Source organism: Triplophysa rosa, linkage group LG16, assembly GCF_024868665.1.
Source record: "Triplophysa rosa linkage group LG16, Trosa_1v2, whole genome shotgun sequence".
Taxonomy (NCBI): domain Eukaryota; kingdom Metazoa; phylum Chordata; class Actinopteri; order Cypriniformes; family Nemacheilidae; genus Triplophysa; species Triplophysa rosa.
In genome coordinates this window covers 17,626,539-17,651,568 of record NC_079905.1, presented here as the reverse complement: position 1 = coordinate 17,651,568, position 25,030 = coordinate 17,626,539, and the positions used below count along the sequence as shown (strand labels likewise).

The window sequence follows — 25,030 nt, the reverse complement described above, 5'->3', positions numbered from 1 at the left end:
CCCGAAACCTGGGCGGGCGCCTGGCGAACTGGATCATATAACCAAGATGGATCGTCCTCTCTAGCCAGCGTGACAGGCTGGTGCGCTCGCCAAGCGCACAAGTACCGTGACAGCGGAACCAGAGGGACGATCTGCTTCACAGTGCCGTGGGGGGTGGTTCGGTGGCTGACAGAGTGGTCACCTTGCACAGGGCGGAACCCCGGGGAGGTTGACGGCTCTGCTGACTTACCTGCCTGGTGTTACCGCCGGCCAACGCAACCTCAAGTGGAGATTGCGGAAGGCAGCAAGAAGAGTATTGAGAGTGCTGCGGGGAAGCCCGGAGAGAGAGAAGCTCTTTTGAGAGAGAGTGGGCGCCCGGCCCTAAAAAGGGCCCGGCTTGGGTGGGGGAACGTGGCAGGGGGCATCCCGCCTCGACCCGCCGGCGATGACCTGGCCGGGGGGGGGGGCTGGCACTCTGTTACTCTCAATCCCCCTGGCTCATCCCGTCAGGGCCGCTCTGTCTCCTAGGCGGATTCCCAATGGGGTAAAAGCCCTCTCCCGCGGGGCTCTAAATCTCTGGTGGGCCGTCGCTTGGAGGGCCCCAGTACCAGAGGGGCCACCACGGGGGAGCGGGGCAGCTGGGGGGCAGGCTGCGCTCGGGACCTCGACGACCGATAGGTGGCCGGGTCACGGCGGAGCAGTCTGGTTCTTTACCCCTGAGAACCTCCACAGTGTCACCAGACAGCCCCGCTTGTGAGATGGGCGCATCTAGAAGGCTCGCCTTCTGAGCGTCATTACGCAAGGTTGAGCCACAGATGTCTGCCTTGGACCACTATCGAGGATGCCGTCCGACACAGGGCACCCGCCATGACCTTCGTCGCACGAGGCGCTAGGCCGCTCTTCCCATCAACCAGATCTTAACGCTTTGACTTATGACCCGATGGGTCGCCATAGCATTATGAACTTGATGGACCGCCATAGCGTGGAGGGCGGGAGGCAGTTTAACCCACAGCCTCGTAAGTCTTCGACACGAGTGTCAAAGAGCTTACATGCCATGGAAGGTCGACCCCTCCAAGTGGCAGCGTCCGTGGTGCACCGCGACTGCACATTCCACCTGGGGGACGTCGACATATCCCTTAGCTGCACCACCGTCCAGGGAAGTAACAGCTCCTGAGCCCGTCAGACGGGAACGCTCCACGAACGGCATATTCCACATCTTTGTGAGCTCCTCATACACCTCCAGGTCAGCCGCGAGCGTTCCGGGGAGGGCGGGGCCACTCGGGCAAGCACGGCCGTCATCTCTGCGTCGCCTCGTCTTGGGCTCGACCGGTCTCCAAGGGGTCTCCAAGGGGTCTCCACATCCAATGCCAGGAAGTAGCTGTCCGACGTTATGACAGAAAGTTCATCCCCATCCCATTTTCGAGTCTGCCCGCTATGGGACGGTACACCGCCACCCATCAGGGACAAGCCAGTGAGCGTGCCGGGGCACGGATAGTCCGTGAGCCAAAACTGGCGGAGTGACATCCATGGGAATCCCCAATCACCCCCGCCGCTCTCTGAAGCGGTCGACCTCGCTGAAGCGGCAGTTGAACCGTGACCGCAACACCTTAATCGACGAGCCCTGCCACTGCATGCTGGACCCCCAACATGCAATACAGGTGTCGTGCCCGTCGGACTCGGGGATGAGTCTGTCATACCCAAGAACACAGCTGCGAGACATGCCCGAAGACAGCGCAGACTGTGAGAGGAAATTTGCTCTTTTAGAAATATCTGCGGCTTGCTGCCAAGACGCCCAGGGGAAGTCCGCTACTGAGAGAAATCCGCTGCTTCGTGTCGTAAATCCAGCAGTCTGGAAGAAATCTCTAAGAGATGGAGCGCTTAACATGTACGTCATGCAGGTTCCGAAGAACAAAGGATGAGTGAATGGCCGCCGCCACCTCCCTTTTATACCCGTATGCACGGGGCGGGGACTGGCGTGCGTGTGTCATTCGCCAAAGCCCATTGGAGTTTTAAATTCCTCTCAGAGATGATAGATTCTCAAGATCAAACCCCAGTCTGTCTCTCAACACAACGTCGAGAGACCGACTGAAGGGGAACTGCAGTTTTCCAAAGACAGTATCAAAAACGGGATTTAAAATTGACGGTTTTCTACGTCATAAACCTGTAACCAATCAAGTCAATACATTTGACTAAGTAGTCTGAGCCATAGATGTGTATAGATGGTGCATAGGCTTGGCTCTGTTTCTGCAACATCAGCACCTAAAAAAATATGTGCTGCAAACAAGCAGCTCACATGTGCATTGTGACACCGGCCTAAGCAGCTATGTGTGTGGAACTGTCAAATGCGGTCTCTATGTACATATAATCTATGGTCCGAGCTGTTGTGCGATGAAGTGGAGGCAGGAACTAATTTGCCTATTCATGAATCCAAATATACCATATGACATATAGTCATTTTAAGGCATGAAATTATTATCACAGGAAAAAAAACTTTTACATATACTGTTTTAATGCTAAGATGAGTTTTAAGTAATACAGTTATTGACTGGAGGGAGACTTTAAAATATGTGTAAAATCTTGTTTTTGTGCCCTAAGAACCATAATAAAAAAACAATTTATAATTTTTATAAATAGTTTATAGTTTATATAGTTTTTATAATTCATACATGAAAGGGATAACACTAATTTAAAATAGAATTTGATTAAACTATAAATTTAGATATTAATTGTACACCAGATGACCAGAAGAACACATGTTAAAATTAAAATAGATGCCAAAAAATCTAGCCTTGTAATGCAACGAGATCCAAGCTGTGCCACATAAAAAAATGCTTTCATTTGTTGACAGTAAAAATGCAGACACAGAGAAAACCAAACAATGAGACCAAATCCATAAATGGAGTCATTTAAACTATGAAACTTTGCCATGAAAGACGTCAGCCGACCAAACTGCCTCATATTTTCCCAAAATATTCTTTATAATTTAACTCTAGTCAATAACATTTAAATTGCCTCTTTGGGGAACAAAAAATTGGCACAGGGTGCAGAATGACAATATAATAGGATTTGTGGTTCAAGTCTGTCTGTTGAACGTTTTCTGTAATCCAAACATGCAATACACAATTCTGACCCAGGACTGCGCTCAGGTGGAGCTGTCCTGATAAATTACATCTCCAATCAGATCTGAATGGAACTCTACATTATCTGTTTGCACAGAAGGCACGTCTCCTTTCAGTAAATCTCCCATGAGACTTTGGCACAGCCCGGAAATTATACGAAATGGCTGTTTTGTGTCAGTCACCTTTTATTTACAAACCCATTCCTCGGAACAGGGTGATAAACCCCTACTTGCATCAGAAACGGTACCCAGTTACCATCAGCTCAATGTGGGTCCGTTGTGGCAACAGACGGCCTCTTTTATGGTAAGTGACTGAAAGCGCAGTCTTGTTTGCCAGATGACTCCCCCAACGACACTACCAGTAAACCTTATCAGATGCTATAACAATGACGAGATTAAGAGCTCAATGTCGGAGTGTGTACACTACCAGTCAAAAGTTTACATATACCTATTTATTCTTCATTGATGCAGTTGACTACATTATAGAAAAATACTAAAGTCATGAAAATGATAAAATAATGACGCAGTGAACAGAACAACATGCACTTTGCATTCTCTCAGTTGCCTTCATAAGATTTTTACAACAATATTTACTGTGGATCTTTCCTGTCCAGCATGTTTATTTTTATTTAATGTATTTATTTTATTTAAATAATTTATACGTTAAATATTTAAATTCTTCTTTTAATTTGTGCATAGGCATTAGGCACTATTTCTGTTTGTACGCTAAGCATATTTCAAACATTTAAACATTTAGGCCCTCAGATCACGAGAAACATTCAGTCCAATTGGTGTGGTCCAATGTTTGAGGCAATCTGTTATGTTTTACAGACCAATATTAAAGTCAGAATGAAACAGAAGTTGCAATGTTTTTATTCTTCTGAATAGTGACATTTATCTGAGTGGAACAGCCTTCAAAATAAGAAAAATGTAGGGCAGGGTTTGATTACATCATTCGGTAATTGATTGGATTGTTGAAGGCCTGGCCATTTGACAGTGAATATATTCCCGCCCTCAGGCTAAAACATGCATTATGCACAGAAGGAAGTGCGGGTCTCTGCAGAAAACAGAAGGGGCGTTTCTTCATTATTGGGCATTTCCAAATGGGAAGGCCTTTTTCAATTTCTTTGATTAATTGGCAAAAAAGCAAGTGGGCGATTCCCAATTTCTTTCTCCCATTGGACAGTAGAAAATGCCTATTCTGTTAAGAAAGGGCCAAATATATATTTTTAAATTGCTTGGACGGTTAAAAATGTCTATCCCATTTGCAAGGGGATTTCGGAGGGGTTTCTGATTTTGATTAAAGCTTAAGAGGGCAAATAAAAAATAAAAAACTTGCACAGATAAGTCATTTATAATAAACACTGCAAAATTCGATTTAATTATGACTTTTACGAATGAGCACAAACAGGCTCCAAAAGTGTCCAGCAAAGCGTTTTTTAAAACGAAAATGCTAGGTGCATAATCTTTTCACATGAGATGCGTTGGTTGAATGTGTAGAATATAACTATTTGTCCTGCCCCTCCTCCACTGTGATTGGACAGCTGGGTAAAAAGTGACATTGACAAGCGCAGCTTTTTCTTCCAAAGTTTGACACATTTTACACATCTCAGTATTATGCTTGCCCCTAGAAAAAACTCTTTGGTGTACACCAAAGGCTTTAGGATAGTCCAGCCACACATGACAACCAGAAGTCCAACATACTAAACACCAGAAGACAACAAACTACAAACTAATGTTGAAAAGTATGGAGGACCAGGACTGCCGATTAGAAAAAAAAGAAGAACCAGTTGATCGATTTAATAATTAAAACAAACAAATAAATAACAAATAAATCACTTTTTAAATTGAGAAATTAATAGACTTATTTAAAATGGTTTATTTAATTTGTGATTTAAAATGTAGTTTAAGTGAACAAGGTTTCTATGGTCATTTGTTGCACTGCTCGTGTGCGGTGTAACAGGGTGTAACAAATTCTCCACGTACGTCAGACATGGTGCAGGTTTGGATAATAACAAAGCAGTTTAAAGTTCCCCTTCAGTCTGTCTCTCGACGTTGTGTTGTCCCTTTTATACCCGTACGGGGCGGGGACTGGCGTGCGTGTGCCATTCGCCAAAGCCCATTGACGTTTTAGATTCCTCTCGGAGATGATAGGTTCTCAAGATCAAACCCCAGTCTCCAGTCTGTCTCTCAACACAACAACTCATTCCCTCCATCAGGGAATGGAGGTTACAGCCGTAACCGAGACGTTTTGTCTCTACATGGGAATTATTATGACTGCGGCTTTACAGTTCCAGATCAAATTGGATCTCATCTGAGTTTCAGCCCAGATTAACTGTGAATGTGCAACAAGTTTACACGGTGTGAACGATGCATGGTGCATATCTTGTTTTATAGGGGTACACACACCGGTGGTAGCGTTCCCCGATAACACAGGTTCCGAATCCTGGTCCTCACGACCCCCAACAAAATGAAGAAAATATTTGAAAATGGCTAACAGGTGTTTATATTAAAGTGTATGGTGAGGTTAAGGGTAGTAGAGAGGTCTTATTAGCTTTCAACTATTTCATAATTTTAATACATATAATCATTTACACTCTTATTATTATTGTATAATGTATATTGTACAATAATACTTGTTTACCTTGTTGAGTCGAAACGGAATGAAGTTTAATTTATATGAGATCGTCAATATCAATTTAATTGAGGTGGCCAAACAAATGAAAGATGGCGGGATTTACTACGGACAGAAGCTGAGGTAAAGGTCCGCTTTAACTGTGAAAGAGCCAGTGCGATGAAAGTAGCTAAATGTTTAATTTTTGATAACTTTTATCATAGAAATGTTAGAGCCATTCACATGTTGCGTGTAAATACACGTGCAAAACGCTGGCTACGTCAGTTTTTCCCTTTTTCTTTTTTAGTTTATGATATATTTAAGGGGCGTTTTGCCTTAATTTGATAGGACAGTGGAGAAAAGACAGGAAACGCTTGAGACGGGAATCAGACTCGGTTCGGGCTGCAAGTGCACTAGCTCTATATGTTAGCGCACTAACCACAGGGCGATTGGCGCCAACGTTTCTCCCTCTTTCTGGTGTTTGGGAGTTTGCGCTCCCTTGCGGTCTGTTGTTACTATCTGAGCACGATTGACGCACATTAACATTTAAATTACAAACCTGAGTAAACAACCGATGTCCAGTAATGCGCAACGCGGTCGTGAACAGACGGTGGTGCCCCATTAAAAGTTTTTGCATATGGGCTCGGACCTGACTTGCTACGCCACTGTATTCGAACACGTATGTGGAAGTCTCTGGGCTAAGCCCCAGATATCCACTCACCTTTCCTGGTGTGGCCAAGATTTAATTTGAGTTTTTGTCTGTCTGCTTGTTCACACATGGAGTGTTCGAAATTAACTTCTGCCATGTTATGTAGTTATGGCGCACAAGGTATAACGCTACTGTTTGAATGACGGTAGGTCATTCTTATTTTCCAATGAAATTCCGCCTTAGATTTACTTTGTATGACATGTGACAGAGGGGGTGTATCCTACAACTGTGTTGAAAGCTGATTGGTTGCTCCCACGTGTGGCATTTTTTAACTCGATTGACAAATGGATAAAGAAAAGCATTTGGCAAAACGACAGAGAAAAGTAATTGGCAAATAAAGAGAGAAAAGCATTTTGGCAAATGCTTTTTTAAAAAGTGATTCAAAATGTGCACGTGAACTTTTCATTGTTTTATTTTTTTTAAGTTTTAAAGCATGAATTACATGAACAGTTTTACATGTATCTATTTATTTATACATTCCAAAATGATTTTTTAAATGTAGTGTTTCATTGTTCAATTAAACTACATTTTAAAAGACAAGTTAAATAAACCATTTTAAATAAGTCTATTAATATCTCAATTTAAAAAGTGATTTATTTGTTTACATTTCTATGTTTTAATTATTAAATAGATCAATTGATTCTTTGTTTTATTTCTAATCAGCATTCCCAGTCCTCCATAGAAAAGATGATATCAGAATGAGTTTACTCAGTTTTAGTAAATACAAGCCATATTCAGAATCAGATGAATACTGCACATGTCTGAAGTGACACATGTCTCAGTTTCACCAACAGCTCAATGTGTGAAGCCAACTCGATCTCACTGGAACTATTTTACGAGGTAGCTAATTTGTATGAATCTGTACGTTGTGAATCATACAAAAACGTACTATTACTAGAAAAAAGTATTACTGAAGGCCCACCCCCTTCCCTAATCCTACCCCTAAACCTAACGGCAGTGGTGCGAAACCAAATCACACTAAAATGTACAAATAAGATACGAATTAGTATAATACGAATTAGCCAAAATTTGCGTAAAATAGTTACGTTTTTGCTGTGAGATTGTCTTGGTAAAGCTCAGATTTTCCTGTTCAATGTCAACAACCAAACCAAAACCCTTCATTATAACCTAAGACTAAATCGTAACCATGAGCTCATGGTTCCAGCTGACGCCGGTCCAAATGACATTCACACTTTTTTCAATTAATCAGAGTCAAGAACCTGAAATCTGGAAATGTCAGTTCACACTCATCATTCCACAGCTGCTTTGCTCCAGTTGGTTTTCCCTGTACGGTGAAGAACACTTCTTACACTCAGTGTTAATGCGGTGCCTAGCAACTGCAGCTGCGTGTGACTTGTTGGGAAAGCCCTTAAATTTCATAATTAGATGCAGTAAAGCCTTTTTATTAGGTGTTGAGATAAGACTGCATGTTTTATGCAAGCATTGATGCATGTAAAGAGACTTCCTATGACCGATGTCGAGAATTATGGGGTGGCACCTGTATGTGGAAAAATGTTTTGTCTGCGTGTGGGTGTGTGGTCTTCTCGTTCCGACAACTCTGGTCTGCGGTAAATGAAAACGTACAACTCAGGTGACAGGTGACGGGTCTCGTCACGCCCACCTGCCTTTGTGCATTTGGACGGATGCTCTGTGTCGCTATGGAAACACCTAGCTTCCTGTTCTGTGGTGTTTAATCATGGCGGCCGAGAGAATAAAATTCTGACAGGCTGAAGCACCATGTGATATGTCTCTGAGGTAATTCCACCCCACAACCGCAAGACTCGGAGAGAAAAGAGGCAGGCAGTACGGCGGAAATTTTTCAAAATCAAAAGTATTCAAGTTTGTCACGTAACTTGTGCTGCAGTGTTACAGGCATACACAATGCCTCAAATCATGTGGCTTGCTGAGCAGAGGTGCGATTACACTTTTACCTCAAAAAACGGTGATAGAAAGTCAAAGACCTACACATATTTGGGACCAAACATCACAGGGCTCTTGACTTGGGCGTGTTAGTATTGTCCTTGTCACCACCCAGTATGCTCCAACAGTCACATAGCGAACAACATTAGCAACAGCACACCATACTGTATGTCTTGGCAACCACCTAATATCAGTTTAGCAAGAACCAACAAAAATCTACATTTTCAATTACAGTCACCTTTGTTTTGTTACTTCATGCTGATGCTATATATTCATATGTAACAATGTGTGTGAGAAAAAAATTCATTTCGCGAATTCTAATGTGGAGTTTTCAATCTGCTGTATTAATAAATTAAATTGACCCTTCGCAAAACCCTGCCCCACTTCTTTCCTGTATATGTCCGACAAGCTTTCAGTATCAGCCATGCGCTCCCAGTGTAAATTTGTGCACTCCCTGGGGAAATAGTGAAGAATATCCGGAAAAATGACACAGAAAGGTCTGACTCTGAAATATGCATTCGAGGGATACATTCAGGATTTGAGATAACTGTAACATTAATTATACCTATATTTGCATCCACACCAGTAGACGATAACGTTACGTTAATTCTAAACTGGCGCGATGCAGTAGGCTACTACTGTCACACAAATGGATGTATACCTAACCTAAACGTGGTGTATTAAGTGTTTATATTTACTCCGAAATTTGTAAGAAAGTAAGAAAGTAACTTCGGGCAGAGTTTTGGTCGGCCGTGATCCTTCTTTGTGAAAATGAAAGTAAACTTTTAAATATTAGTTTATTATAGAAAAGAATAACAGTCCATCAGTTTGTGTTAAATACAACAAACACAGTACAGCTCTTGCTTTACGACTTCTTGCTGAAAACATCTTTCCTTTAAAATGTCACTGCAAATGCTGCTCTCTGACGCAAATCACAGGGATGCAAAGCACAATCTTGCCAGGTTGCTCATACATGTAATATGCAAGTAAAAAATAATAATAATATGGTATTATTGCAAGTTTTTCTCTATGCAATGTACCCTCATGAAACTGAAATAAATGCTATGGATTGTTAGAAACAGTCAAATATTCCATTGAAGTATATTTAATTTAGGTATATTATTATTTTATATATTGTTATCAGGACTGGGAACCTAAAATTACAATATACCATAACAATTTGCAATAACAATTTGCAATAGAATATATAGGATACGTATATGTGGTATTATACAATAGTTCAGTCCTTGAATCTCACTGGACGACATTGAGAGAACGGCATTGTGAGATGGGACCCTTTACTATTTATTATCATTCTGCTACAGTAACAGCTGAAATTTTTTACGACAAAAACTTACAACAAAGTTGTCCATTTCCACAGTTAACTATCACACTCTCATCACTCTTCCAACACATCCTCAAATGACTTCCCAAGCTAATGTTCAAGGCCAGTTCAAGCTTGACATTTTGGAAATGGTAACAGAGTTAATATGCTTTTGACCGGCCCATTGAGTTTTCTTAATTTTTGCACATTTTTTTACTTGCATTAGTACACACTATAAAATATTGTAACATAAAGTCACCCAACAGCAGTGTGAAAGACTGCGAGCATGCGAAGACACATCATAGAACGCTTGGCTCTGCCTCACTTAGTCATGTTTTTCTTGGTCCTGTGGCAGAGTCATGACAAAGCCTTTGGTTATGTGTGGAGAGAAACATATTATTGTCCATTTGACAATAATATGCGTTCTCTCCAGTGTCTCGTCATTGGCCCCGCCCATCTCGTTTCCTGTATTGTTTCCCCGGCCGTGTTTTATTACCCTCACCTGCCCTGTGTCGTTATCCTTCGTTTGTCTTCCCCTTAAATCGTCCTCTTGTTTCATTGTCTTGTTGCTCGTGTATTACGTTGTGTATGTATGTGCTGCGTTTGATGTCCTCTACCTTGGATTACTTTGCCTGTTTGTGAGACGTTGTGTCGTGTTAGTTTTAGTTTATCCTTGTCCTGTTGTCTTGTATTCCCCTCGTGGAGAGTTTTTGATTTCAGTTTATATACAGTTTGAATATATATATTAGTCTGGTCTTCGTTACCCCCTTGTGGGTTTTTGTTTTGTTCTCTTATTTATTAAAGTATTTCTTGTTAACCCCTTCATCACCGCTGTTGCCTGCATTTGGGTTCTTCCTCCCCAACTATCCTGACAGCTTTGATAAAAAATCTGCCTTTTAAATCAAATATTAGTTTTTCTTAACTTGTCTTTAATACAAGTGTTGAATATTAATTAATATTATAAACTTTTATTACTAAATGAACATGAACTTGTTTTCCTTGCAGGTATGGAAATATTGCAGTTTTTGTTATTCTAACTAGTTTGTCCAGTTTTCATTTTCTGCAAACCAATGCAAATAAAAACATTTTTGTTTTGGGAATTTAAAAAACATTTTGCCAGTAGTTCTAAGAATTAAATCTTTCCAGAGCTGTAATAATAAATTGAATGTTATATTAGTGCATACATATTTTTTCAATATTATTCTAGTGTTCATTATAGTTGAACAAGGTTGTTGAAAAGACTTATTTTTCTTGAAGTATTTTGCTTATCAAATAATGGTTAAAAAACACATTATCCCACTTTACAGCACACACGTACATTTCAATAAATATTCAATATTGGATTGAATTATTTGATGTTATTTACTGTTGCCATACCTCCATTCCCATACTAACCACATAAGAAGAAACGTTTACAGTCATGGCCTATGAAAGTACAATAGCATGACACGTTGTTATATATATAGTCTAGCTCGCTATACAGTGTGGCAGCAGCATCCTGGTTAAAAAGGATACTTCACCCAAAGATGAAAATTCTGACATCATTTACTCACCTTCGAGTTGTTCCAACTCTGTATAAATGTCTTTGTTCTGATGAACACAGAGAAAGATATTTGTAAGAATGCTTGTAACCAAACAGATCTTGCCTCCCGTTGTCTCCCATAGTAGGAAAAATTACTTTATCAATTTTTGTTGTTCTGTTGAACCCAAAAGACATTTTGAAGAAATGTAGGACAGCAAACAATTCTTGGGCACTTTTGACTACCATTGTATATTTTCCTCCTATGGTTGTCAATTGGGGGCAAAATCTGTCTGGTTATAAGCATTCTTCCAAATATATTACCCTGTGTTCATCAGAAAAAAGAGATTTATACACATTTGGAACAACTTGAAGGTGAGTAAATGATGACAGAATTTTACTTTTTGGGTGAAGTATCCCTTTAAAAGTCAAGACAGTAATAAGCAGATTAGGGAAGAGCTGAGCGAGATTCACAAACATCCCTGTCAATTTCACACCTGTGTCTGCAAAGCCTAGGAATTGATTGATTGCAGTTCAGAAAGGGAAATGTCTGTGTGACAAGGTCAATAAAAGTATCAGGTCATACAGGCAAAAATAAAACCATAAACCACCACCGCAGAGAACAAGTCACAAGGGATTTCATGTGGAAATACCAGTGGGTTGTTTGTCTTATTTACACAGCTCAAACCTACTTTGTGAACTTTTATTAAGTGATACACCAACTCTGCAAACATTTATATACTGTGTACAGTAGGCTATGTGTGAGTTAGGTTGCAACCCATAATAAAATAAACACAGCAAAGCACAAATAGCCTACTATGACATTTTCTTATTATTGTAATTGTGTAATGTAATTTTTGTTTGCTGTACCAAAAAAAAATCTTTTTACTATAGACAAACTATTTTATTACTACATAAATATATTATGCCTTTCCTCTCTACTCTACTTTGAGTGCGTTTACATGCACAAAATAATTAAAACAAGTAAAAGAATCTATCAAAAATCAGCTTACAAAATAAACCCGTTTCCGCGTGTTTACATGCATATAAATAAACCGGCTACGCAAAAAACCATGTTACATGGAAATTTGAGACTTGGCATGTTTCTCACATGCAGAGACGTCACCATCGATAGTCTGTGTAGTAATTTAAAAATTGTTGCAGGAAATCATTTTTTTAATATCTCTTCTCATGTTCGAGGTACCTGCAAATGCAACAATAGTTTTTAATTTTGCCGTTTGTGCACCAACTGCGTGATTCGAGAGCGGACCTGTCTCATACTGTATATAGTGCACTATATTGGGTGTCCGCCATTTTGTAGTGTTGTCCAAATTCTGAGTGAACAACTCATTCAATCTTTCACTAATTTTTACACACAATGCACTCTGATTTTGAGTGTACATCCGATGTACACTCGCTCACTCACTATTTCACAGCGCAATACAGCATGAATTAACCATCTGATTAGAATCACCTGGTGGAAAGTGACCGTTAGTGCCACGAATGTACGTTTATACACTTTTGTTCTTGCTGACAGTTATTTTCTACCTTTTTAAAAATAAATATTAAAGAATGTGATTGGATAGTAGTGTTTCATTTTAATATTAAATAATTTTATACCATGGTCTGTTTGAATACTGGATTCTGATTGGCTGGAAGGTGTGCATTGCTCGACCTGATTTTGCCAAGTGGTTGATGTCCTCAGGACAACATTTTTATAAATAAAACCTAAACCCACACCAAACCCCAACCCTAACCATAACTTACCCCTAAAATCAAAGGGAAATAATAAGTGAAAAACAATGGCCTAGAAGCACCTAATACTGGTTGGAAGATTAAATTTAAAATAAACTGTAAACTTATTTCTGAAATCTGATTGGTTGATTTAAATGTTGTCCCAGGGTCAACATGATGTTGTCCTAAGGATATCAACCACTTGGCAAAAACAGGAGAGCCGTATTAAAAGCCTATAACGCACGGGTAGCTCCAGTCAGATTACATTTAAAATTAACTGACAAAATAACCGTCATTTTCACCTGTTTGATCTAAAATGACACTGTAAACATCAATAAAAGCGTTAACTTGGCAAATAACCATGGTATAAGCGGGATAAGCCACGGCTAGCCGTGCATTAAAGGATTTTAATGCATGGCTAGTTTATCTCTATATTATAAACTATTACAATAAAGGTGACAAATAAGGTGAAAATAAACTTTTTTATATTACAATCTGTAAAGCCACGCAGGTGTACGACGAATGTCCACGACAGTACTGTGAGACGCAGGGTATATTACGTCAGTGTTCGAAATCGTTCACTCATTTTCATTCACTTCTTCCCCATATAGTGGACTATGTACCATTCACTACATAGGGAATAGTGAATGAGTGAACGAGTGAGTGAATTCAGACGCAGCTTGAGAGAAAACCAGTAAAGGCGTTTACATGCAGCGTGAAATCGGGGTAAGTGGCAAAAAACTACCTCTGCCAAGCGTTTTTTGTTTACGCCGTTTATGACCTTTCCCCGATAAAAGAAAATCATTTTACGCGTTTACATGACCTTACACGTTAGCAGCTTACTAAGCATAATCGCCGTAAGACTGTGCATGTAAACACACTCTTTGTTAATACAGAAGTAAAAAAGGTAGAATTCGCTTTTGTTTGCCTCCCCCTATATTAATACAAGTTTCTAATTTTATTTCTTTATTTCTTTAATTTATTTTAGTAACATGCGTTATTACAATCTACGTGTATTTGAAGTTGCTTAGTAACAATGCAAACTTGTGAAAAGTGCTGAAGAAATACATTTGAATTGAACTGAATTAAATTAAATTATTACACAAAATGACACAATCAGCATGATTTATGTCATGATTGGTGAGGAAGAACCCAATTGCAGGACAGCATGGCAGTGAAGGGGTTAACAGAAACGTTTATTTACAAGACAAAAAGGGACAAAGCAAAACACCCACGAGGGNGTTTGTCTTATTTACACAGCTCAAACCTACTTTGTGAACTTTTATTAAGTGATACACCAACTCTGCAAACATTTATATACTGTGTACAGTAGGCTATGTGTGAGTTAGGTTGCAACCCATAATAAAATAAACACAGCAAAGCACAAATAGCCTACTATGACATTTTCTTATTATTGTAATTGTGTAATGTAATTTTTGTTTGCTGTACCAAAAAAAAATCTTTTTACTATAGACAAACTATTTTATTACTACATAAATATATTATGCCTTTCCTCTCTACTCTACTTTGAGTGCGTTTACATGCACAAAATAATTAAAACAAGTAAAAGAATCTATCAAAAATCAGCTTACAAAATAAACCCGTTTCCGCGTGTTTACATGCATATAAATAAACCGGCTACGCAAAAAACCATGTTACATGGAAATTTGAGACTTGGCATGTTTCTCACATGCAGAGACGTCACCATCGATAGTCTGTGTAGTAATTTAAAAATTGTTGCAGGAAATCATTTTTTTAATATCTCTTCTCATGTTCGAGGTACCTGCAAATGCAACAATAGTTTTTAATTTTGCCGTTTGTGCACCAACTGCGTGATTCGAGAGCGGACCTGTCTCATACTGTATATAGTGCACTATATTGGGTGTCCGCCATTTTGTAGTGTTGTCCAAATTCTGAGTGAACAACTCATTCAATCTTTCACTAATTTTTACACACAATGCACTCTGATTTTGAGTGTACATCCGATGTACACTCGCTCACTCACTATTTCACAGCGCAATACAGCATGAATTAACCATCTGATTAGAATCACCTGGTGGAAAGTGACCGTTAGTGCCACGAATGTACGTTTATACACTTTTGTTCTTGCTGACAGTTATTTTCTACCTTTTTAAAAATAAATATTAAAGAATGTGATTGGATAGTAGTGTTTCATTTTAATATTAAATAATTTTATACCATGGTCTGTTTGAATACTGGATTCTGATTGGCTGGAAGGTGTGCATTGCTCGACCTGATTTTGCCAAGTGGTTGATGTCCTCAGGACAACATTTTTATAAATAAAACCTAAACCCACACCAAACCCCAACCCTAACCATAACTTACCCCTAAAATCAAAGGGAAATAATAAGTGAAAAACAATGGCCTAGAAGCACCTAATACTGGTTGGAAGATTAAATTTAAAATAAACTGTAAACTTATTTCTGAAATCTGATTGGTTGATTTAAATGTTGTCCCAGGGTCAACATGATGTTGTCCTAAGGATATCAACCACTTGGCAAAAACAGGAGAGCCGTATTAAAAGCCTATAACGCACGGGTAGCTCCAGTCAGATTACATTTAAAATTAACTGACAAAATAACCGTCATTTTCACCTGTTTGATCTAAAATGACACTGTAAACATCAATAAAAGCGTTAACTTGGCAAATAACCATGGTATAAGCGGGATAAGCCACGGCTAGCCGTGCATTAAAGGATTTTAATGCATGGCTAGTTTATCTCTATATTATAAACTATTACAATAAAGGTGACAAATAAGGTGAAAATAAACTTTTTTATATTACAATCTGTAAAGCCACGCAGGTGTACGACGAATGTCCACGACAGTACTGTGAGACGCAGGGTATATTACGTCAGTGTTCGAAATCGTTCACTCATTTTCATTCACTTCTTCCCCATATAGTGGACTATGTACCATTCACTACATAGGGAATAGTGAATGAGTGAACGAGTGAGTGAATTCAGACGCAGCTTGAGAGAAAACCAGTAAAGGCGTTTACATGCAGCGTGAAATCGGGGTAAGTGGCAAAAAACTACCTCTGCCAAGCGTTTTTTGTTTACGCCGTTTATGACCTTTCCCCGATAAAAGAAAATCATTTTACGCGTTTACATGACCTTACACGTTAGCAGCTTACTAAGCATAATCGCCGTAAGACTGTGCATGTAAACACACTCTTTGTTAATACAGAAGTAAAAAAGGTAGAATTCGCTTTTGTTTGCCTCCCCCTATATTAATACAAGTTTCTAATTTTATTTCTTTATTTCTTTAATTTATTTTAGTAACATGCGTTATTACAATCTACGTGTATTTGAAGTTGCTTAGTAACAATGCAAACTTGTGAAAAGTGCTGAAGAAATACATTTGAATTGAACTGAATTAAATTAAATTATTACACAAAATGACACAATCAGCATGATTTATGTCATGATTGGTGAGGAAGAACCCAATTGCAGGACAGCATGGCAGTGAAGGGGTTAACAGAAACGTTTATTTACAAGACAAAAAGGGACAAAGCAAAACACCCACGAGGGGGATAACAGAAAACAAACTGGATAATATACAAGAACATGGGCGTAAATAGACTAAACACTAGACTCACAAAAACTTTGACAAGGATAAAACTAAACTAACACTTACTACAACAAATTATAACAGGAACAAGAGACACGGGAGAAAACGAGGAACATCAGCAAACTCAGTAGCACAGGAACAAGGACCGTAGCACACGGGACACGAGAACAACCACATACAATGCACGAGAACAGGACAAAGAAACAAGAGGGTACTTAAAGGAAAGACAAACAAGGGATAACGAGCAAGGGCAGGTGAGGAACATAAGACACAAGTGGGAGACAATACAGGAAACGAGAGGGGCGGGGCCACAGACAAGACACTAGAAAACACATGGGAAGTAAAAAAAAAAAACATCTCATGGGTTCTCACATAAAACAAGGGATCCTGCCGTGATTCTGCTACAAGATCAAAAAAGACATGACCAGATGGGCAGAATCACGACAGATTTATAAGTATGCATACCAAATTTACTTTTATTAAATAATGTATATACGGTTAATAATGTAGTACTTTAGGGTTGTTGTATAGCTGTGTATCAAAGATGCACGATTAGCTGTTTACATATAACTGTCTGGCTGAATATAGAAAAATATGCCATGCGCATTTGTGTTTGAATTCAGTTTATGTGTGTTTGTGTGTGTGTGTGCCTTTGAGATCAAAGAAGGGGGAGCCGTTATTAAAAGAATGTCATGTTCCGGTTGACATCTAACAAGTCTCTTTGTCGTCTGAGCCCATTTAATCGCCTACGCTCAGGAAAAAGAGCAGAAGATTAAGGCTCTGTCTGAGCACAGAAAGACGCTCTCACAGAAGCGCAGCTACTGGCTGTTCACACTCGCTCTGCTTTCACTGCTCCAGAGATAGCAATTACTCACACAGATAGAGAGTCGATATTTAGACCAGCAGTAGCCCATGTGGATATTTCTTAAAGAACAGGAAAAGCATTAAGGGCGTTCATTGGCACTTGGGTGAGACATACTGTCTGGAGTGACTCAACTTTCATCGCATTCAAAGTTGCATAGTGTCCCTCATAGCATGTAAGATTATGATTAGATGGGGTTGAAAATAATATTATCTTGAAAATAATATGCCAAAATAATAGACTTCGGGGATAATTCAATAAATTACATGATAAAAACACATTATCCTGTCCTGGTCAGGTTTTTTCTAGTTTTGTCAACTGGGTTGAGTACCATGTCTTTTGTGGTTGTTGTGTTCTGTGTGGAAGCACATGGCCATTGTTTTGATGCTTAGTGCCATGTGCTCTCCTGTGGCGTCTATTGGCCCCGCCCCCTCGTTTCCCCGTCTGTCTTCCAGTTTGTGTTTCATTCCCGGCACCTGCCCATTGTAAATTACCCCTTGTTAGTTTTCACAATTTAATGTCCTTGTGTTTGCTGTCCTGTGCTGGTTCGTTCCTTCGATATCTACGCTGTGTTTTCTTCCCTGTTATTGCCGTGCCTTTTTGAGAAGGCCATTTTTATTCAAGTTGTTTTTATTTCCTGTTTTTGCCCCTCGTGAGAAGTCTTTTGCTCTCGTGTTTGTCAGTTGCTTTTTTGCCCCATCGTGGGTTTTTTGTTAATAAAAGTATTTTTGTTTAAACTGCTGTCTGTGTCTCTGTGTCTGGGTTCTCTGTCCGCCATCATGACAAGTTGTATCCCTTAATAGGCAAGTACATACTTTTAGTGCAGAATATGCAAATTAGGCTGCATCTTTCCATCACTCAGGCTCAGTGGTGTCATGAACTAAAAAGTTTGAATGCTTTTATTAAACAAAAAGAGAACAGGTGATGGCTGTTCTGATGAAAGGCTTTAAAAGCTGCATGAGTGCTTTTTCACTAAGCCTAAACTTAAAACAGAAGGATAAGACAGGAAGCTAACAGAGAGATGAGACACATCCACTGTGCCCTGAACTCTTAAACTTCATGTACATCTATCGATCGTCACCTGCCTGTCTGTCCTTTTGTCTCTCAATAGGAGACCTTGACTCTGAAGCATCTTTGGGGAGCCGACAGTGAGACCTCTCTAAAAAAAATTCTGTACATTTATGCAATCAACAGGTGCTTTTATACAATGCTTATATGTTTCATCAATACACATTCCCCGGGGTTGCAAGCAGCACGCAGTTCCTTATTGTTTTACTTATTCACCTTTTCTCTCCGTTTCACCCTCACCCTTTGTGTCTCTCTAAAATGGTCTCATCCTGAGGCTTTTGTGCACATACTTTTATGAAACGCTCAATCTTTTTTTAAAATCTGGGAACAGGGGCAGAGGGACAAGGTTGAGTGCTCTTGAATCTCTTCTGAGTTAATTGTTTCCAGAGCTGTGCTTCAGTGAGCTCATTTGCCCGTGCACGGATGAGCTCAGGGGGTTTCTGCTTCCTGTTTTCCTTCACCTGTGCAGGTTCTGTGTCTGCTCTCTCACTCTTTCAGGTAATAAATTTGCACTTAATGAAGTCTATAGGCTGTAGTTATAAACCTGTCAGTCACGTTTATGTCAATGCTTATTTCAGCGGATAAGTGTTATGTCCTTTAATTATCCTATAATGTGCTGTAATAGGATGGTGAATTCTGTATGTGTCGTCTTCAACCTCAAGATAGTAATAACATCAGAAAGGAAAGTACAGCCAAGGGTACAAGATGCCAGCCTGCTTTTTGTAGGTTTGCACATAATTTGGTAAATTATTATTTAATATTTTTTATTTAATTTGTATAGCACTTTTCACAATACACATTGCTTCAAAGCAGCTTTACCAATAATGCATGTTTCTGTCTATATTTCAAAACCAGAATAGAGCAATTCCATGCAAATGTCAACATTACTATGAAAAAAAGAAAGTTTTACCCAAGGTTTTCACCATATTGATAACACAGATGTCAACATTTGGTGGTCTCTCTTAAAGTTTTTAAAGGATTTTTTTCAAGGATTTTTTTTAAAGCATTTCCAAAGTCAGGTAAGTGACGCTTTCAGAATTGTCCCATCCAAAACTGTCCATATTTCTCATAAAATGGCACATGAAAAATAAAATATAATAACTATTTCTTGTTCTGTGAAGAATCATCCCTTCTCCATTTGTTGGGTATCACTGTGCATTTTAAATGACAGAAAACCTACTAAGTATGTCGTCTCTCATAAACGGTGTCTTTTTTGTCACACCCGACATGTTTATTTATCTTTTTAAAATAGAAAAACATCAGTCTTTGCATGAGTTTTGTAATGCCTAGACTCTATCAACGGGGTTTAATAAAATATAAACAGAAGGTTTAATATATTGGCAACAAATACATACAACGTTTATGTCACATCCATAACGCAAAATGTTACATCTGTGATGCTGGAATTGACCAATAGTATCAATAGAAGTAATGATTTTAATACATGTAAAATTAGGCAGTTTTGTATAATGTGAGAGCATATGAAAAGAATAAGATGACATATAGTACAGAAATGTGTAATGTAAACTAAATAATGCCTGTAATTACAACTAGTTACAAATAATGGTGGTAATAACTAAAAACTTGCATTGTGTCTTTGTATAATGCTGTTTAAACCTCTCTGAATTCACTACCTCTTTTCAGTCCCCTTCATAATATCCCTGTCTAAATGCTGACCGCACAATACCTCTATTTTCTGTCATCCATAATAAGCTGAGAGTTGATAGCCCTGACATTCTGCACAGCATCCATGACTTATGTCACACGCTTGTCAACCCTGTGACAGACATCTAGCTGTCGAATGCAATTCTATTCGTACAGCACATACCTCCAAAACTCGCACTTGAAAATCAGTTGTGACTTTTAAATATAAAGTAGAGGCTTTTCTGTGGTTTCTCTCTTTTACAGCCCAACTGTGTATGAATAGAACCACACTGACAACCACAGCTGCTATGTGACTGTATCTGTTGTGCCTTTCTCCAAAAAGTGAGATATGCTGCAACGGTTCAAGCTAGAAGGTGAACCCTTGGTGTGTCTATTCATAAATTCATATAGTACTATGTGTCACACTTACCTCTGGCTTTCTGACTGATGTCTTGAAGAAGTATTTCATATCGGACCGGTTCCTCGTCCTCATTAAACACCATGTCATCCACAGTGATGCTCTCGTTGGGCATCTCAGCGTACGGCCCCTCCACGGCAAAGTAGCACGGGCGGTCATCTTTCTTATTATCACTATACATAAGCATGGCATGTTTGTGCCACCCGAAGTGTCTGTGCATCCTCGCCACAAACTCGCCCAGTTTCTTGTGCGTGGGACCGATGTTGGTGATGGATGAGTACAGATTAAAGCCCAGCGCTCTCGCCCCTGCAGTGATCATGGGAACATCCCAGTGTGTGGTGAAACGGGCCACGGATGAGGCGGAGTAGTCGCATCCGGGCCCGATGAAAGCCCAGGGGTTATATGAGAACTTCATGTCCATAGCCACGAGAGGAGCCACATAGTCTGAGCACACTCCCTCCTTGTTCTCGCTGCTGTTGAACACCAGTTGTAGGTGGTACCCAGGCAGACGGTTAGGGTCAGAATTCACCTTCTCCAGAGCCCAATGCAAGGCAGGGCCAACCCGGGACCACGCCCAGGGGTACTCCGTGTTGTGTAGTGGCAAAATGACTGCCAGGGTGATGTTCTGTACAGGAAGACGGGGACTGAGAGATCGATGCTGATTCTGTGGGAGGGGCTCCAGTTCGACCACTCCGAACGACACACCGCTCAGCAGAACTACAACAGTGAGCCGTAACGGCCCCATGCAGAAATCGTTCATTCTTATAACAGATGGGAAGAACTAAGAGTCTGGGAAAATCAAGAAAGAGACAAATCTTTCAGAGAATACCTTTTAAAGTGTATGAGCACTGTTCTTCAATAACTATAGGCAAGCCCACATGGAATCTATATATGCTCACGGAATTCTGGAGAAAGATTTTAGAATCTGGAATCCTTGTCATTAACGAAGTTTTACACATGCTGTGCCTTGCATGTTTGTTCAATAAATGTTTATTTTTTTCATGTGGATTCAATTGTTTTCAATAAAACGTACTCTTAGCTTAATTGAAATCCATTCTGTGTAATTCCTCCTGCAGAATCCCCGAGTCTAATCATGAATTCCCAACAAAAATAATATTCAGTAGTCAATGCTCGTGTGCTGCAGTTTCACATTTTAAATGAACGAGACTTTTATTTTCAAATGGATTTTTCTTGGCTGTTTTATGATTTATCGGCTGTAAAAAAGTATCCTAAAAGTGATTCCAGGGACATCTTTCTTTTTAATCGTTATTAGTAGTTTTAGTTGGTTTCACTATTATTGTTTCTAAATTTAGAACAATTTAAACAATAAAGCCTTTATAGTTTAAATTATTACTATTAATCTTTACCTGTGGTTAGAGTTATTGGTGTGAATGAGTCTTATTCTGTCAAAACACATTTGATTAAGATATATTCAAATGAAAAAATGAGTCATTTTGGTAACGCTTTAGATTACGGCCCACAATGTACCGCATAATTAAACAGGATTTACAGCGTAAGTAATTGTAACAATAATGTACCTCTACAGTACATATCTGTAGATAAAGCGGAACAATATGTAAAATTTGGGGAATAAAGGGGTAAGAGTTGGGAAAATTAAAAAAATATTTATGAGGGAAATGCATGCCATATTAACTCAAAATATCAACATTGATTTTGTACGTTACACATTAAAACTCATTAAAATAACTCATAATAACTCATAATTAAAAGAAATGATTTGTGACCAACAATTCTAAAATCAATCAAATAAAAATTAATCCTAAAGTCAAATTTACAGTTGACAGACTGCGTGCTTCATGTCACATAATTTCCCCTTATTTCGTGTTTGCTATAATAATGAAATAAGAACCTCGTACTTAATTAATATCCAAAGTAGCTTATTTATGGGTACATTGCAATTACAAAAATGTAGTGTGTGTTCACGCTAAGACTGATGTATAGCAAACTGCAGGTCATGCATACCATGTAATATTAAAATAGTTACCCCTTAGTTTTAAAATACTTAAAGTATAAAGTTTTTTTTTAATTTTCTGACTTCTTCCCCAAACTTTGCATATTGTTCCCCTTTATCTACAGATATGTACTGTAGACGTACATTATTGTTACAATTAGTTACACTGTAAATTCTGTTTAACTATGCAGTACGTTGCAGGCCGTAATTTAAAGCGTTACCGTAATTTTTAATGTGGAAAATAACATTAACATAAAAAAACTAAATGTCCTGTTAAATATGGAACCCAATCTCTGCTTCTGAGAGCTACAGCAAAAAGGTTAAGATGATGAGCTTTACGTCAACGTAATAAAATTAATAAACAAATGAATAAAACAATAAAAGTAGCCTATGTATGATACAATAAAGTAAAAAAAGGGATTATTAATGATTTAAGACGTGTTACATAACAATATTGCTACCATAGTTTAAAGTCCCAGTGAAATTAAAAATGACAATTCTTCTTTTTTCACGAAATATTGCAGCGATTATAGAAAATAGCTTATCAATGGTCATTTTCTTTTTAAAATTCATGTCCCCTCATAATCTTCAGTTAAAATCTGAAAATGCATTTCCGCCCTGAAATGACTATACATCTCAAATGTGGTAAATTAGACGGCTTGAGCATTCGTTAGCCAGTTTCATTTCAAAATCAACGCAACAGCTGTTTTTACACATCCATTCAATTCGCAGTGAAAAACGCAAGCCACGCCCACTAATTTTCTCATTTGAAATTCCTTTTCACTCGGAAATATGTCAGAATACGGAAGTAAAAACGATCGCAATTTACGGTTTACAGGGACTTTAAATCTAACAGAGCTATTGCTAAGCGTTCTTTCCCACGAGCTGGTCGGCATCAGAAGGGGACACAGCGACAGATACGTTTAGGCAATGTTTAGTAGGCTACACACACAAAACAAAACCCTCACAGATGCAGTTATCTACACCAAATCTTACAAAAATAGTGCTGAACACCTCTTAAAAATCAACCCTGCGTAAAGTAGTTATGGTAACCATGTTTTTTGATGATGTAAAATTTGTTGTTACTATGTGTTTGCTACAAACACTGGTTACTGTAGTACAACCATTGTTATTTTTAAGGGGTAAGAACTCATGATGTGAACTTCCCCAAACTCTGCAACTATTTAGCGTGATACATTACGGCCACTTTTAACATCATTTCAACAACAGGAAAAGACATTTAAAATTTACCACTGGTGATGCTGTCAGTTGGTGTCATAATCCTCTGTTAACCTTGCTGTCGCTTTGTAACGATTTTCTCTGTAACGCTTAAAATCCTTGACACAGACCCGTGGATTATCACAGCTCAAACCGATACACGCAGTTTACAGGAGTAAAACTTCTGTCTCTCCTTTACTACAATGCACCGTGTCCCTCTCTCTCTCTCTCTCTCTCTCTCTCTCTCTCAGTGCGCTGAGGAAACGGGAATCGCGCAAAGGAAATATTTCCCTTTCCCTGTGCGCCTGTGGATTTCTTGGAAACTTTGTTAATGAGTGTTGAGGCTTCTGCAGTTAAACATTGTTCAGAGCTGTCCTCCCCTTCTTGATGTTGACAAGATGCGCAAATCCCAGTCAGCGTGCTTTTATTCAGCACGCGCGATTTATGAGAAAGTGTCAAAGTAATTAAATGCGCGTTCACAGTTCCATCCACAAATGCGTAATTCTGGTGAGGAAAATTCCCCCAAAACCTTCTGGGTGACTTTTAAGTACACAATGTCCGTTCATCTACATCCACTGAGTGGTGGGTCCAGAGCGATGTTTAGCTCAAGGTGGGAGGAAGAGAGAACTGAGAGGATGACAGCGTGTGCGGGAGTGGAGGAGAAGGAGGAGAGAGAGAGAGAGAGAGAGAGAGAGAGAGAGAGAGAGAGAGCGAGAGCGAGAGAAACAATGTTTGCAGCACTGTTGCGCAGCCATGTGGCATTATAACCCTTTATATACCCCTTCTGTCATTGGAACCTCTAATAAATCGATAAAAAAGAAAATACACCCTTAGAAAAACATGGTTAAGAATTCTCTTGAGAATAATAATCATCAATTCCTTCTCTAAACCAGTTTGCCTTTACTGTGCAAAATGTTTCATTTTTATAACTTTATAATTTTAAAGTTTCCCATAAACACAGACTGTATGAGACACAGGCACATATTAAATAGGAGCTATAATATAAGCATTGTTTAGTTATGATCAATTTCTGTCTGTCGCTAAACCATAACAAGTTCCCCTTCAGTCGGTCTCTCGACGTTGTGTTGAGAGACAGACTGGGGTTTGATCTTGAGAACCTATCATCTCCGAAAGGAATTTTAAAATGCCAATGGGGTTGGCGAATGGCATGCGCACACCAGTCCCCGCCCCGTACATACGGGTATAAAAGGGAAATGGTGGCAGTCATTCACTCATCCTTTGTTCTTCGGAACCTGCGTGGCATATGATTGCCAAGCGATTATCTCTTCGAGACTCTTCACTGCTGGATTTATGATGCAGAGCAGCGGACTCCTCCCT

General features: G+C 39.3%; 1 protein-coding gene across 1 annotated transcript in view; it reads right to left on the bottom strand.

Moving 5' to 3' along the window:
- Nucleotides 1–24,303, bottom strand: part of npr1a (natriuretic peptide receptor 1a) — an 88,300-nt gene extending 63,997 nt beyond the window's left edge. The window contains exons 1-2 of the mRNA XM_057354985.1: nucleotides 23,726–24,303; nucleotides 20,515–21,291 (exon numbers count right to left, since the gene is read on the bottom strand). Coding sequence (XP_057210968.1) covers nucleotides 20,515–21,262 — 748 coding nt within the window. The 5' untranslated portion in view covers nucleotides 21,263–21,291; nucleotides 23,726–24,303. The remainder of the gene's footprint in view (nucleotides 1–20,514; nucleotides 21,292–23,725) is intronic.
- Between the last annotated feature and the right edge of the window lie 727 nt (nucleotides 24,304–25,030).